We start from the raw sequence: 14,003 nt of genomic DNA on the forward strand, positions 1-14,003 counted from the left end.
AATGAAGTAGGTGGTGAACCAAGAGAGAATGATGACCTGGAAGTTAAAAGAAGAAAGTGCTTGATGGCAATGGAGGCTCCTAAAGAATGAAACCTCCCTGAGAGCAAGAGCTACGCTCGATCATTTTTATATCTACAGCCCCCTGCAGTTAGCGGTGTTCAATAAGTGTCTGTGAGACTGAATAAAATAAACTCTTCCTTGCCGACACACCATTGTCCTTAGATAACACACATTGCAGCATCACCTTTTTTTCTCTCAGATTTTCTTCCTCCTGCCCTCCATTTTCCACCACTGACATCATGATGTGGCCCTGGGCTGAGGGCTTTGGCCACCTTCTTATGGCATGACCTATTTGCTGGTATTGCCTCACTTTCGTGGAGGGTATAGGAAATGAGTAGAATGTTGCCCAAGTTTGCTTTATTGATTATCATCTTGTTTGTGCACAAATGACCAGGATGGAAGTGTTCTCTTGTGAGGCTGTGAAGGTGAGTAGTCTAGTGGGAAAGTGTCTCATTTGGCTGAGCTTGTGTAACTCCAGAATTTTTCTATGCAAATTCCAGGATGAGGAGTGTCTTAAGGCATTGAAATTAACACCACAAACTTTCAATTCCTTCTGCTCTTTTGCTCCAGAATACTTACATCTCAGTTTTAAATGTACACAAATGATGGTGAGACAGCTTTGAAATATTAGTTGAAAAGAATAGTAGATCTTCTATTCATTAGAATCTAAAACTACTTTGAATTCCCCCTTTAGCATTTACTAATTTCTTGGAAGTTGTGATGAGTATGTAATTTTTCATTAAGTGGTGTGCTCAGATTCTTAAATTCATGAAATGTAATAACTGAACTCTAGATATTATCTGTACCTCCAAGTGATATTCTGAGTTTTTTTCTTTCTGCTCACAGATAGTTCTTGGCATAAAATGGATTCCCTCAGCACAGCAGATGTTGAATTTTGCCTTGATATGTTCAAAGAGCTGAACAGTAACAACGCAGGAGATAACATCTTCTTTTCCCCACTGAGTCTGCTTTATGCTCTAAGTATGATCCTCCTTGGCGCCAGAGGAAACAGTGCAGAGCAGATAGAAAAGGTATGGAACGCTGCAAAGATAACCCTATGGCCTGGAGTCTTACAAGCGCCCCTTCTGGGTCAGCTGAATTACATACATCTTTGTACCAAGAAAACTCCGCCATCTTGTGAAAGAAAAATCACATTTGGGCAAGTGATATTTCTTAAAAATGGATAATGGCTTAAATAATGCAATACATTATAATGCAAATAACACAAAACACGTAATACATAGTTTCTTCTTTACTATCAGTGTTAGCACAGATAAATCTCTCAATTTCCTTTTAGAGTTCCTCCTTTTAATGATTTAAACATGATAGAGAATGCATGTATGGTATTATTTTTGCCTTCTAGAAGTTTAACTTATAATAAAACTTAATGCCACTTTAAAAGTTATCAAGTTTTTTAAAACATTCATTAGTACCTTTGGACTTCATAACAACCTCGTGTAGCAGGCAGGAATTTTTATCTTCATTTTACAGGTGGGGAAACTGAAACTAAGAGAGAAAGAGTGACTTTTCAGGTTACATAGGCTAATCTGCAGTGACCTTTCCATTATATATAATATGTTTTATTGCTGTGGAAAGTCTAGAAGAATGTCACTTAACAACTCCGAGGATACTTGCACATATTATTGGTTGTCCTTTATTTCTTTATTCCATATTTTGATGGACTTGCATGATTTTCTTGCGCTTAAGATGAGTATTGTGAAGGGAAACCATGTAATGCTTTACATGGCCCTGGATGGGCACTGTCATGGTGAATGGCCAGAGAACAGTAGGAGAGGGGCAGGAGAGCCTAGTGCATAAGAGCCCAGTCCCTGCGGCCTACAGATAATGGTCTGGGGCAAGTTGCTTACTCTTTCCTGAGCTCAATTTCCCTAACAGGAAATGGGGGTAATAGTATCTATTCATCAAGTTGTTGGGAGGGTTAAGTAAGGTATGTAAAGGATTAGTTCAGGACTTGGAATATAACTTCATTAGATGTTAGTTATTACCATTGGTCTTTATCTGAAATGGAAAATCAGATACTTGTAACTGTTAATCTTTATGGACTGTACTTTGCTTTGATATGTCAATCAATCCCTCTTTCTTGTTGTAGGTGCTTCACTTTAATCATACTGCAGAATCATTAAAACCAAAGTTTAAGGGCTCATCTAAGGTATGATAATATCACTGCTGAGCTGTCAAATGCTCTTTAACATAAGAGCACCAAGAAATAAGAGTCCAGGGGTTGAGTGGTAGAGCCCCGTTGGGCCCATAAGAGCTGTGATATCTCCCTAGGTCCACTCCTTTTATTTTCCTAATAATCATTGTGACCTATAGAGTTAAACATAATGATAATAATGATAAAAACAACTAGAATAATGTCTCTCAGATTTATCATATGATTTCTTGTCATCCTTACTCAAACTTTTCTGTTCTTTAATGGACTATGCCCCATGTTGAGTCTGCCAGCCTCATCTGTGCAGTGTTAGGTTTTTGCGGTCCAGTGAGGGGATTGAGAAAGGACCCTGATGCTTCACCTTATAATTATGTACCAGGAAAACAGGGCCTGTTGCCCAACTCACATGCTCTGGGGTTCTGGTCCCTGGTTCTTTCTAGTAAGAGGATTCCTTTTGACATCAAAATTATATAGAACTCCCACATGAAAATAGCTACATGTTTGATTGTGATTGGTTAAGAAAATATATAAATGCATATAGATTCACAGAATACTTGCTTCACAGAATCCAATTTATTTTTAGGAGATTAAAGCACTTAGTTTGGGCAACTTGCTTTATGGAATATAGACATAACCCCTATAATGTCCATGAATTCAGATGCATCAAAGCTGCATGCTTAACTGAATTGTTCCTATGAGGGACAGATGCGGGTGTGAGGGCAGTTCAGTGAAGGGCTGGAGTGTTTGATTAAATGGTCACACAGAAAATGCAGACATTGATAGGAGCCTGATAGAGAACAGACAGGATTCTGTAGGTACAAAGGCAGCAACAAAACTTGGATCATCGTCCCGAATACTCCACTAAGATCTCTTTATTAATGAAAACTTCTGTTTTTGAATTAAACCATTGGGGCCAAGTGCATGCGTGTTTTTCAATGGCTCACAATTCCACACACAATCTGTAACCAAAGTCACAGAGTGCTGAGATTATTGCTAGAGGAAGTCTAGAGAAGGAAAATGCTTTAAACTCTTCAATTACTTGTTTGTTAGTATTCACTGCCCTTTTATTCAGAGACCTTGTAGTCTAGTTATTGTTTTCATATTACTTATAATTCTCCAAGAGTAAGAAATCAAGCAATTTAATACTCCATTGTTTGTTTACTGGGGCTTCAGTGCAGCCAAACTGGAAAGATTCATTCAGAGCTTAGAGTCCTATTCTCTCAAATCAACCAGCCAGACTCCACCTACACCCTCAGCATTGCCAACAGACTCTACGGGACAAAGGCGATGGCATTCCATCAGGTAAGTCCACCTGGAATGGCGGTCAACAGCTTTCTTGGCATCCTCTGATTTTCACACTATAAAATAAATCAAGACTGAGAAGAGTCACATGGCATTCATCTTTAGGAGATTAAGTTTGAGCTGAATTAGAGTTTCAGTGAAATGGTTTTACCAAACTCCCATTTAAAGTTGTGAAATATCACGTAAAAACTTTACTTCCTCAAAATCACCAAAGTTGTCCAAGAACCAAGGTTGGGGATGAAGCACAAAACAACGTAGGTAAGAGTTATCCCTTATGTATCAGAAAAAAAACAAAATACATTTTTCATCTGTTCTTCAAAGGTCCTTAATAGCAGAGTATCTAGAGTCGGAAAGTACACTGGACTGAGGGCCAAGAGATCTGAGTTCTGTTCCCCTTTAGACATATGACTTTGGGCAAGTCACTTCTATCTTAAAAATGAGAGTTTTATCGAGTGTTTACTATGTGTCAGTCACTCTACTTACTATATCATGAGTATTATCTCATATAATCTTTCCATAGTCCTAAGATACAGGTACAAAATTGCCATTAATTCTACAATTGTGAAGCAGATTCTGAAAAGTCAAGTTGGCAAATGTCACAAAGATAATTAAGCAGCAAAGGTTGGTCTTGAGCCCTATTCAAATCCATCTTCCTATTTTTTGTTGTTGTTTATTTTTATATTAGTATCACTTTTTTTTTTTTTGAGGAAGATTGGCCCTGAGCTAACATCTCTTGCCAATCTTCTTCCTTTTTTCTCCCCAAAGCCCCAGTAGATAGTTGTATGTCATGGTTGTGCATCCTTCTAGTTACTCTATGTGGGATGCCACCTCAGCATAGCTTGATGAGCAGTGCGTAGGTCTGTGCCCAGGATCCGAACTGGCGAACCCTGGGGCCTGGAAGCACAGCCCATGAACTTAACTCCTACACCACTGGGCAGGCCCCCCATCTTCCTGGTCTTGATTGTTACATCATCCTGCTGTGGTTGGGGTGAAATGCTGGCTTCAGTGACAGAGCTTTTGCTTGACCAATGTTATTTAAGTGCCAGCTGGGTAAAGCAGGATGCAGCCCTGAATTTCTAATGTTCTTCCCTAGCCCAGTGGCACAGGCTGTGTCTTACATGTGACAAGTTTTCGGTTGTCAGAATTTTTGCAACTTGGGTAGCCCACCCTAGTACTATAGATACTTCAGACATATTTCCTTCTACTGCCCTAGAAGCATATAGAGAATGTTTTGTGGTGAGTGCCTGAAGTGGTCAGGATTAACAATCATGGTCCTTGGAGTGGGAACGCTCTCTCTCATCTCTTTGTCTCCCCAAACAGTGATTTGGACATAATAGTGGATAAATGTTGATTTGGGATAATGACAATTGCACCTGTTCTGGAAGCAAGAAGCTCCTTGTTAGTGTCATGAAGATTGTCATGATCTGTTATCATAAGATATTATCCCAGGATTCTGTGTGAAAAACTCCCATCTCATGGGCTATGGGCAGTCACTTACAAATGTTCCAGCCACAATTGGACCCAGCTCAGGACAAGAATCATGCTGAGGCCCAGATTTTCCTCTTAGTTAAGCTTTCCTTTTGTTCTACACTGGGTTTAGGCACAAAAGAACCCAGTTAAGCAAACAGCAAGCCAAATCCCAGGCGGCCACTTTCATATCTGCCGTATTTCTAAGTCTCGTATCATCCTGCTCAGTTCATGGTGGGGCACTGGGTCCTGCTGGACTATGGAGGTGTGTCCCCAAGGTCTGAAGAATGGAAAGTCAGGCAATTTCATTTGGGTCCATTTAGATTTGGCTGCTGCCTTGGCAGTAAGGCACTGGAAAGTTCCCACTTCTAGGAATCAAGGACCATGGGTGGTAATCAGTGGTCCCTCCAGAATGCTACATGGAGGCCACTTTGGGAGTGGGAATTTGGTTAAAAGAGAGGGCTAGGTTCTTTATACTGAATTTGTACACCATTTTTACTTGGATACTATATTATAGGTGAATAAAATAGCAAATTCCTTAGGATATTTTTGTTCACTTTTTACATAAAGTTGAAAAAATGTCCACTGCCTACATTAGAGAGTATTGTTATTAATTTTATTTATGGTGGCTTGTGGGGAAGTCGAAATATACCAAGTTGAAATATACTCAAACAAGTCACTTAATCACTCTGGACCTCGTTTTCCTATCTAGAACATTAGGGCAATAACTCCTTTTTTATTGCATTGAAGGAGAAAGAGTAGAGACAGAGTGACAAGGTGTGCACTGTACTGCAATTTATCATTTTGCTTTGAACATTTTGAAACTAAGAATGCTAATGATATGATAGAAGTAATAACCAAACATTTCTGAACATTCCTTTAGGAAAGCTTTTTGATCTTTTTAAATTTCTGTGTTTTAAGAATCAGTATGTATGAATTCTGCTTCCTCTCAGACATGAGCTGCTTTTGTCTGCGTGATCATGATTTTAGAAGACATCAAGCTATAGGTTTTTGTTTTCCTTACATTATTTTGTTGTTGTTATACAATGTCCTTTCTTTTACAGCAATATTTAAGCTGTTCTGAAAAATTGTATCAAACCAGGCTGCAAACTGTTGATTTTGAACAGTCTACGGAGGAAACGAGGAAGACTATTAATGCTTGGGTGGAAAGTAAAACTAATGGTAAGGATAAGTCACACAGATGTCTGCAAACTTTATTCGTGCTGTGTTGACAAACCCTGAGTCAGTGCTCATCAGGACGCTGGGTGAGGTCCAGAACCCGACATATGCAGATCAACAATGGAGGAAATAGGGGAATATTGTACAGTATCCCTTACAATCGTTTGTCTTAAATGATCTATGTCAAGTAACTCTGAGAATGAGAATACCATTTCTACTTTATAGAAGTGTTGTACATTCTGCAATTAAATTTAATTAAATGTAAATCTATCTTTCACAATTTTAAAATAAACTCTCTATATTGTTATATATTTCTTTTTTAAAATGGCGCATTAAATATTTGATACGAAAGATATGTTCATTTCTTTTTTAAAAAAATCTAGTTAAGGAAAAATTTAAATAAAAATGTAAAGAGAATAATATAATGAATCCCTATTTACCCATCACTCGGATGCAATATTTATTACTTAAGGCCAATCTTATTTATTTATACCCTACCCCTTTTCCCACCACCTCTTCCCAATTATTTTGGAGTTAATTCCAGATATCACATATTTTTTGCTGTATATGTTTCAATTTGTTTCTCTCAAAAATATAGGCTATGTTTTTCTGTTTTTTTTTTGTGAGGAAGATCAGCCCTGAGCTAAGAACCATGCCAATCCTCCTCTTTTTACTGAGGAAGACTGGTCCTGGGCTAACATCTCTGCCCATCTTCCTCCGCTTTATATGGGACGCTGCCACAGCATGGCCTGACAAGCCGTGCATTGATGTGTGCCTGGGATCCCAACCCGGGCCGCCAGCAGTGGAGCTCATGCAATTAACCGCTACGCCATGGGCGGCCCCTAGGCTATGTTTTTTAATATGACCACTACACTAGTATTACATCTAGAAAACGTAAAATAATCATTTAATATAACAAATATTTGGCGATTTTTTGTATTTCCTCAGTTGCCACTTTTTTTGTTTGAATCAAGACCCAAATAACATTTGTACATTGCAATTGATTGCTAAGTCCCTTAAATATTGATTTTTAAAATGAACTTTTTTAATTGAAATATACATACTTATAGAAAAGCTCATGCATTATGTTTGCTGTTCAATGAATTACCACAAAGTAGGAATTATCACAAAGATGAATACCCTTATGTACCACCACTCAGGTCAGGAAAATAAAATTCCCAGTTACTGGGAAGGGCACTCCGAGGCCGCCCTTATGTCTCCTCCCAGAAGCTAACCCACCCCATTCCCAGGCATTGAGATTTCTCTGACTTCTATTGCTACATGTTAGTTCTGTCTATTTTTAAATTTCCTGTAATTGAAATTGATGATCATTGCTTAGGTCCATTATTTCACTCACCATAAAGTTGCAGTATTCTAATTCCTACATTCCTTCTTTATTTATAAGCTGAAATATTTCTATACAGGAAACTTCTCCTCATCAAGTATTTGGTTACCCTAAGTGCAGTTCATGTAAGAAAAACAAAACTAAAAAAGGATGCTGGATTCTTTCTCTTCAATACCAGTTTTCAAAATAATGTGTTTTTCCCCAGCATCCTCCAAAGTAGTCAATCATTTTTTTTTTTAATTATCATTATGAATTCATACATGGAAACACTTTTGAGATGTTTTAATCTGTTGAAGTTCAAATCGTTCCCTTTTGCTCAAGGGACACATCTTCATATTGGCTCCTGAGTTCTTTTGACAATCCTTGTAGGATTGATAGCTTCCTTGCTTTCTGATTTGACCAGATGTTCCAGGCTCATCTTGTTCATTTCATGTCCCTGGCCTAGACTTATCTCTTTCTCCAAGTCACCCTGGATCTTTTAATGAGAAATGATACTTAGAGACCATAATGTGGGTGGAAGAGTGTTCTATGCTACTGGTTTGATCATTGTTTCTAGGCCTTCTTAATGGACATGACTAGGAAATACATATATTTAGAAGAAATATGTTTAGACATTTTAATTTCTTACTGATGTTACCAATTCAAATTCATATTCACAAGATTTTTACCTAAAACCCCTCTTTTTCACATCTATTTCTCTTTTATCTCATGTCAAAAATCCCAGTTTCCATGTCGCCAATATTATCGCATAATGACCTCATCAATACCCATTAATCTAAAAATAACAATACTAATAAAACAATCAACAATAGTAGCTGAAAAAGACATTTTTTTGCAGTTCTTTTTGTCCTTAGGGTATATCCCACTAGAGATGTACAGTCAAATTACCATGTTGAAATAGTCTCTCTCTGTGTGGTTATGCCACCAACCATTAGTACCATTAGTTTCCAAAGTCTTGGAATGTAGACAATCAGATTCCCTGATAGGAGAGAGAGTTAAGTTTATTAAATAACAAATTAAAATTAGGATGAAATAACATCAAATTATTAAATTAGAGCTAATTGCATTTATGAATAGCATGTCAGTAATTAAAATAAATAAATACTTCTCTGAGCATAAAAACCATGTTTTCTAAAATATTTGTATCTCATTATATCACTTAGTGATGAGACCTCAAAGTATCTTCTTGATGGATGGACTGATGGATATTGTTCAAGTTTAGTAATAGGTGACCACGTTAAAATATGTATCTATTGAATTCTTTGTATTAAGTTAGAAAATGCTTGGAAAGGTCCATAAATTTTTCAGATCTGTTAATTTACTTAGAAGAGTAGAGGAAAAGTGTGTTTTATCTCACATGCCAACTCTGATCCACTGCTAGTGGCTGCCTGGGAACTCTGTGTTGAGAAAGAGTCTGAGGCTGAAACTAAGGTTACCTGACAGAGCCCACAATTGAGTCACTAGAATGTTTACTCCATGATGGTTGGGATTTTTGTCTGTTTAGTGTTCTAGCCTCAGTTTAGTGCTCTAGTGCCTAGAATAGTGCCTGGCACATGGAAGTCTCCAAAAATTTTTAGTATAAATGAACAGATTGATTAGTGTTGTCTGCCATGGGTGTGCATTAGGGACCCACATGCTGTGAATTTATTTAGAATATTACTATTATTTCATCATTCATTTACGTATTTATCCATTCATTCAAAGTATCCATATTGAGCACTTAGCGTTAGATATTGTTATCGCATGCTAGGGATTGTGGTAGGCCCAGAATTTCAATGAAAATTAAAACTCTCATCAAGCTTAGAGTCTGATGTTCCAGATATCCCTATGTTTCATACTGTATGACAGATTATATTCCAAAAAGGCTTTATAAATGGTAGTGCACCAATATGCACCAAGAGGGCTTGGTGTTCAATTTTCATCAGTATATTTACAAAGTAAGCAACTCCTGGTATATTTTTATAAATCCTGATTTTCAGATACATGTTTACTTCAAGTGTTGGTATGTGTTTGTGATACATTAATGTTAGTACTTTGAAAGAATGAGTAAATCTCTTGAATATGTAACATATTTGCATGTGGTGAGGTGCTGGTAAGTATAAAGCCTGATAAATGTTAAAGGTAAGCCATAAGAAATTATTAAAGAATTTTCTAAATAAGCAATAATGTATAAGAAAGCGTGGAATATAACTAGGATAAGACAAGTTGATCCATAGCTAATATACTAGCTACTCCCTAGATGCCATCTTGAGATTAGAAATAACGAAGCGTATTCTTTGAAATAAATTTCATTTGACAAGGACAGGCTTTACAGCCATGAGATGAAGGAGTTCTTCTGGTATCTCAAATTTATAATCAGCCTTAAAAAAGAAATGGCTCCAAATTTCTTGTGACTATTTAACTCTCTATTATCAATAAGTTCAAATTCAAGTACACTATCTATTCTTTTTCTTTATTACAAGGAAAAATCACAAACCTCTTTGGAAAGGGCACAATTGACCCTTCTTGTGTGATGGTCCTGGTGAATGCCATATATTTCAAAGGACAATGGCAAAATAAATTTCAGGAAAGAGGAACGGTTAAAACCCCTTTTCAGCTAAGTGAGGTATGTATTTCATTTTCAGATTGATGATAAATTTTGTAGAATGCAATAATCGTTTGCATAATAAAAGACAATTTAGAAAGTTTTAGTTAAAATACTGGTCTAGGTTTCCATTGGTTCCTTTAATTGTATTTTCTATGAATTTTATTTTTATTTTTCCTTATGAAGTGACAGTAACGTTTCTCACAGGACACCTATCTGGAGTCTTCGGACACCAGGATGCTCTGGCAGAGAAGAAAACCTGTTCTTTTCTTACTGTTCTCCTATCTGTGCATCCTTTCCATGTATGCTGTGGGTATTTTCTCTAGCAGCACAACAAAACTGTCTGTATTGTTTTTCTCCAGAGAGTCTCTAATTGGGTTAAAAAACGAAATGATCTTCTGGTATCATTTTTCCACATAAGTCATTTTAGCTGGAAACCCTGGCTTAGTTTTTGGGAAACATACATATTATTTTTTTATTTACTATGTATGTTATTCAAGCTATTCAGGCTCTAACAAGGACTTATTTAGAAAAGAATTCATAACCTTTGCAAAGGAAAGTAATAAAGGGTGTATTTTGTAGTTTATATTTTACCCTTGCCTTTAGAGTGTTAATGCAGATATTCATGTTATGCAAGAAAATCCGTATACATACATGTGCATGCACATATGTAACTGTACCATCTAACCTTTTGTTTGAAAATAGAGTAAAAGCGTAATTGTGGAAATGATGTATCAAACTGGAACATTTAAATTGGCCTTCATAAAGGAGCCGCAGATGCAAGTCCTTGAGCTGCCGTATGTGAACAACAAACTAAGCATGATTATTCTGCTTCCAGTAGGCACGGCTAATCTAGAACAGGTAAAGTTACAAGAATGCTAACATGCAGCGAAAGCATGTGCGCGTGCGCGCGCGCACACACACACACACACACACACACACACTCTCCCCCCATCGCGCTATATGCATCCCATGATGTTAGTGCAGTCAGTCACTAATTCCCTTGCAGAGCATTTGGTCCTGTCTGAAACATCCATAAGACATTTGGCCCTGCCAAAAGTTCCTTGATATCTGGTCATATTTGGTCCTGTCCAAAGCGTCCATGAAGACATTGCATCCACGTCAAAATGTCCTTGATATTTGGTCCTGTTCAGAATCATTTGGCGTGGACTAAATATGCTCATGGATGTTTTGGAAAGGACCAAATATCTGCTAATCACTAATTTAATCACATTCTAGTTTTAGCGGTATTGTCCCAGAAGCTGTGAGAGGCTGCCTTCGGGATAATATATTAATATAATATAATATAATATGTTTAGGGAGAACAGTCTATTCTTACATAAAAAAGGCATATGGAGGCGAAAGTGCCACGTTGTACAAATATGCACACTTATTCGTCATTTGACACTTGAGAAACAGCTTTCTATAGTAATTAAATTATGATGCTGGTTGGGCTCCCAGTCCACAGAAATCTGATAAAGCCATCTTCCTCCCAGGACTGGTGTTTCTGATCCAAATGTAACACACTTTCGTCGGTTGCCCACCATTTTTAGTGTCCAGGTTTTGTGGGGAAATGAGTGCCACAGCCACTGAGAAGAGGTCATGGTGGTGGCAAGAGTTTGGGTCTAACCCCTTCTCCCCAAAGCTGCCTAGCAGAGAGCAGGCAAGCCACTGATGTGGAGTGACCACTCCCCCTGCCCAGCCTTGCTGGGACCTCCAAATGCTCTGCTAGAATGACAGACAGTTTCTCAGGAGCCTAGCTGAGCTTCTGGGATTTTGCAGAAGCTGATATACACACACGGAAGGATGGCCACGGTCAGAGGGTGTCTGCTCGGGGTGATAACAACGTGGCACAGGTGGGTCGGGGTCAGGAACGCTTCTTGAAAGAGTTGGGCTGGGAAGTATGCATTCAGACCTTTAGGAAGAGCAGCACAGCTCTGGCCATGAGAACAGGTGTGGCAGAGGTGTGGTCCATCCAGAGGGGCTCAGCCTCCAGGGAACTGTGTTGGGCTGCCGAGGAAGACATTTGGAGGCAGAGCATTCTGGAAGCAGTGTAGAAGTGGTCTTTATGAACTTGTCATTCCTTCATTTATTTGTTCATTTATTCATTCATATACCAAATATTGAGTGTCTGCTGTGTGCTGAGAACTCTGCTGGGTCCTGGAAACAGACAAATATGTGGTTCCAACATAGAATTATAAATGTCATGTAACAAGTGCCATGATAGACTGCCAAAAGTCCTACGGAAGCCGAGGGGGTCTAAATTAGCTTGAGGGGATCAGGAAGATTTCCTAGCAGAGTAGTTGATGCAAGCCTCACTGGATGAGTAGAAGATGACTAGGCAGAACAAGGGTAGCCTGTTCTAACCAGAGCAAAGAGCAAGTGCAAATGCCTTGGAAGTATGAGGCATGAGATGGGTTTGTGTGATGACGTCATGGTAACTTGGATTAGGGTGCGAAAGGACAAAAGGAAAAGATGTTTAGGAAGAAAAACCACCTTTACTTTATGTCTGATTTTATATTGTCAGGATGGGAAGAAGGTGACAAAAAAGTTTTCAACCCTTCTAGTTAGAAGAATGATGGGGTTTGACATTCTGGTTTGGAGCTGTGGAGAGGGCTCCAAATGCCCAAGGGGAGAAGTTTGAAGGGTTTACAAAAACTTTTGAAACCGGATGGAGAATGAGAAGTCAGAGTTGTGAGGCGGCTCTGGGAGATCTGAGCGCAGATGCGGGAGTTGAATTGCTAGGCAGAAGCGTAAAGGGCATCCAGAGTTCAGCTTCAGGAGAAGCCAACAGAGGCAATGAGAGAGAAGGACGTGAAGGGATTAAAGCAGAGTAGAACCAGGGCATTCCAGCATCAGAGAAGCCAAATGAGACACAAGTTCATAAAGGAAGGAGTGATGAAATGCTTCAGCTGTGAGAACCAAGAAGAAATGATCAATTTCATCCAGGAAAGGGGAACACGGTGACTTCAGAGGCAAGAGAGAGATTTGGTGAAGCATGCATACTGAGGAAATTTAGGCAAAAGACTGTAGGATATACATTCGAGAAGTTTAATTATGAAATGAGAAGTAGAAAATAGAAAAGGGAAGATGTTGCTGAAGTCAAGATTCTTTTTTTTTCTCATATAGGACTTCAGCACATTTTAGAGATAGAAAAGAAAGCGATGATATTGCATCATTCACACTGAAGATTATAAATCAAACAGCATTTAATGCAGAGCACGTATGTTTGGCTCATGTGGGCTCATCTGTTTTGTCTCTTAGATAGAAAAGCAGCTGAATGTGAAGACATTTCATGAGTGGACCAGCTCTTCTCACATGATGGAAAGGGAAGTTGAAGTCCATATCCCCCGATTCAAGCTGGAAATCAAGTATGAGCTAAATTCCCTGTTAAAATCCCTTGGGATGACAGATATCTTCAACCAGATCAAAGCTGATCTTTCTGGAATATCACCAGACAAGGGCCTGTATTTATCAAAAGTCATCCATAAGTCGTATGTGGATGTCAACGAAGAGGGCACCGAGGCAGCAGCAGCCACTGGGGACAGCTTCGTCGTAAAAAGACTCCCCATCCGAGCGCAGTTCATGGCGAACCACCCCTTCCTGTTCTTCATAAGGCACATTCCAACCAACATGATTCTCTTCTGTGGCAAGCTCGCCTCTCCCTAAACAAATGGGCTTGATCAAGGCTCAAAGTCACAGAGGAAGTGCAGGGATAACCCTGTGACTAAAAGCAGTTCATTCTTCACACACCTCTGTACCTCAGTTTGCTTGTCTGCAAAATGGGTCTAGGACCTCTCCAAACTTATTCTATGAATTGGCGAACCCTGAGATTATGGTAATCATGGTGGAAGTTATACTTACAAATAAGCTTTTCTGGCTTTCTTATCTTT

General features: G+C 38.6%; 1 protein-coding gene across 2 annotated transcripts; it reads left to right on the forward strand.

Annotated features, from left to right (window-relative positions):
• The first annotated feature begins 923 nt into the window (after nt 1-923).
• On the forward strand, nt 924-13,779 carry LOC131415185 (serpin B11-like). 2 transcript variants are annotated; one of them, XM_058556605.1, is made up of 7 exons: nt 924-1,091; nt 2,171-2,230; nt 3,407-3,535; nt 6,067-6,184; nt 9,989-10,131; nt 10,816-10,971; nt 13,375-13,779. In XM_058556605.1, the coding sequence occupies exons 1-7, from the start codon at nt 924-926 to the stop codon at nt 13,777-13,779; spliced, it is 1,179 nt and encodes a 392-aa protein (XP_058412588.1). The 2 variants fall into 2 exon arrangements, with proteins under 2 accessions (XP_058412588.1, XP_058412589.1); XM_058556606.1 differs by lacking the exons at nt 6,067-6,184; nt 9,989-10,131.
• The last annotated feature ends 224 nt before the right edge of the window (nt 13,780-14,003 follow it).

Source organism: Diceros bicornis, chromosome 16, assembly GCF_020826845.1.
Source record: "Diceros bicornis minor isolate mBicDic1 chromosome 16, mDicBic1.mat.cur, whole genome shotgun sequence".
Classification (NCBI taxonomy): domain Eukaryota; kingdom Metazoa; phylum Chordata; class Mammalia; order Perissodactyla; family Rhinocerotidae; genus Diceros; species Diceros bicornis.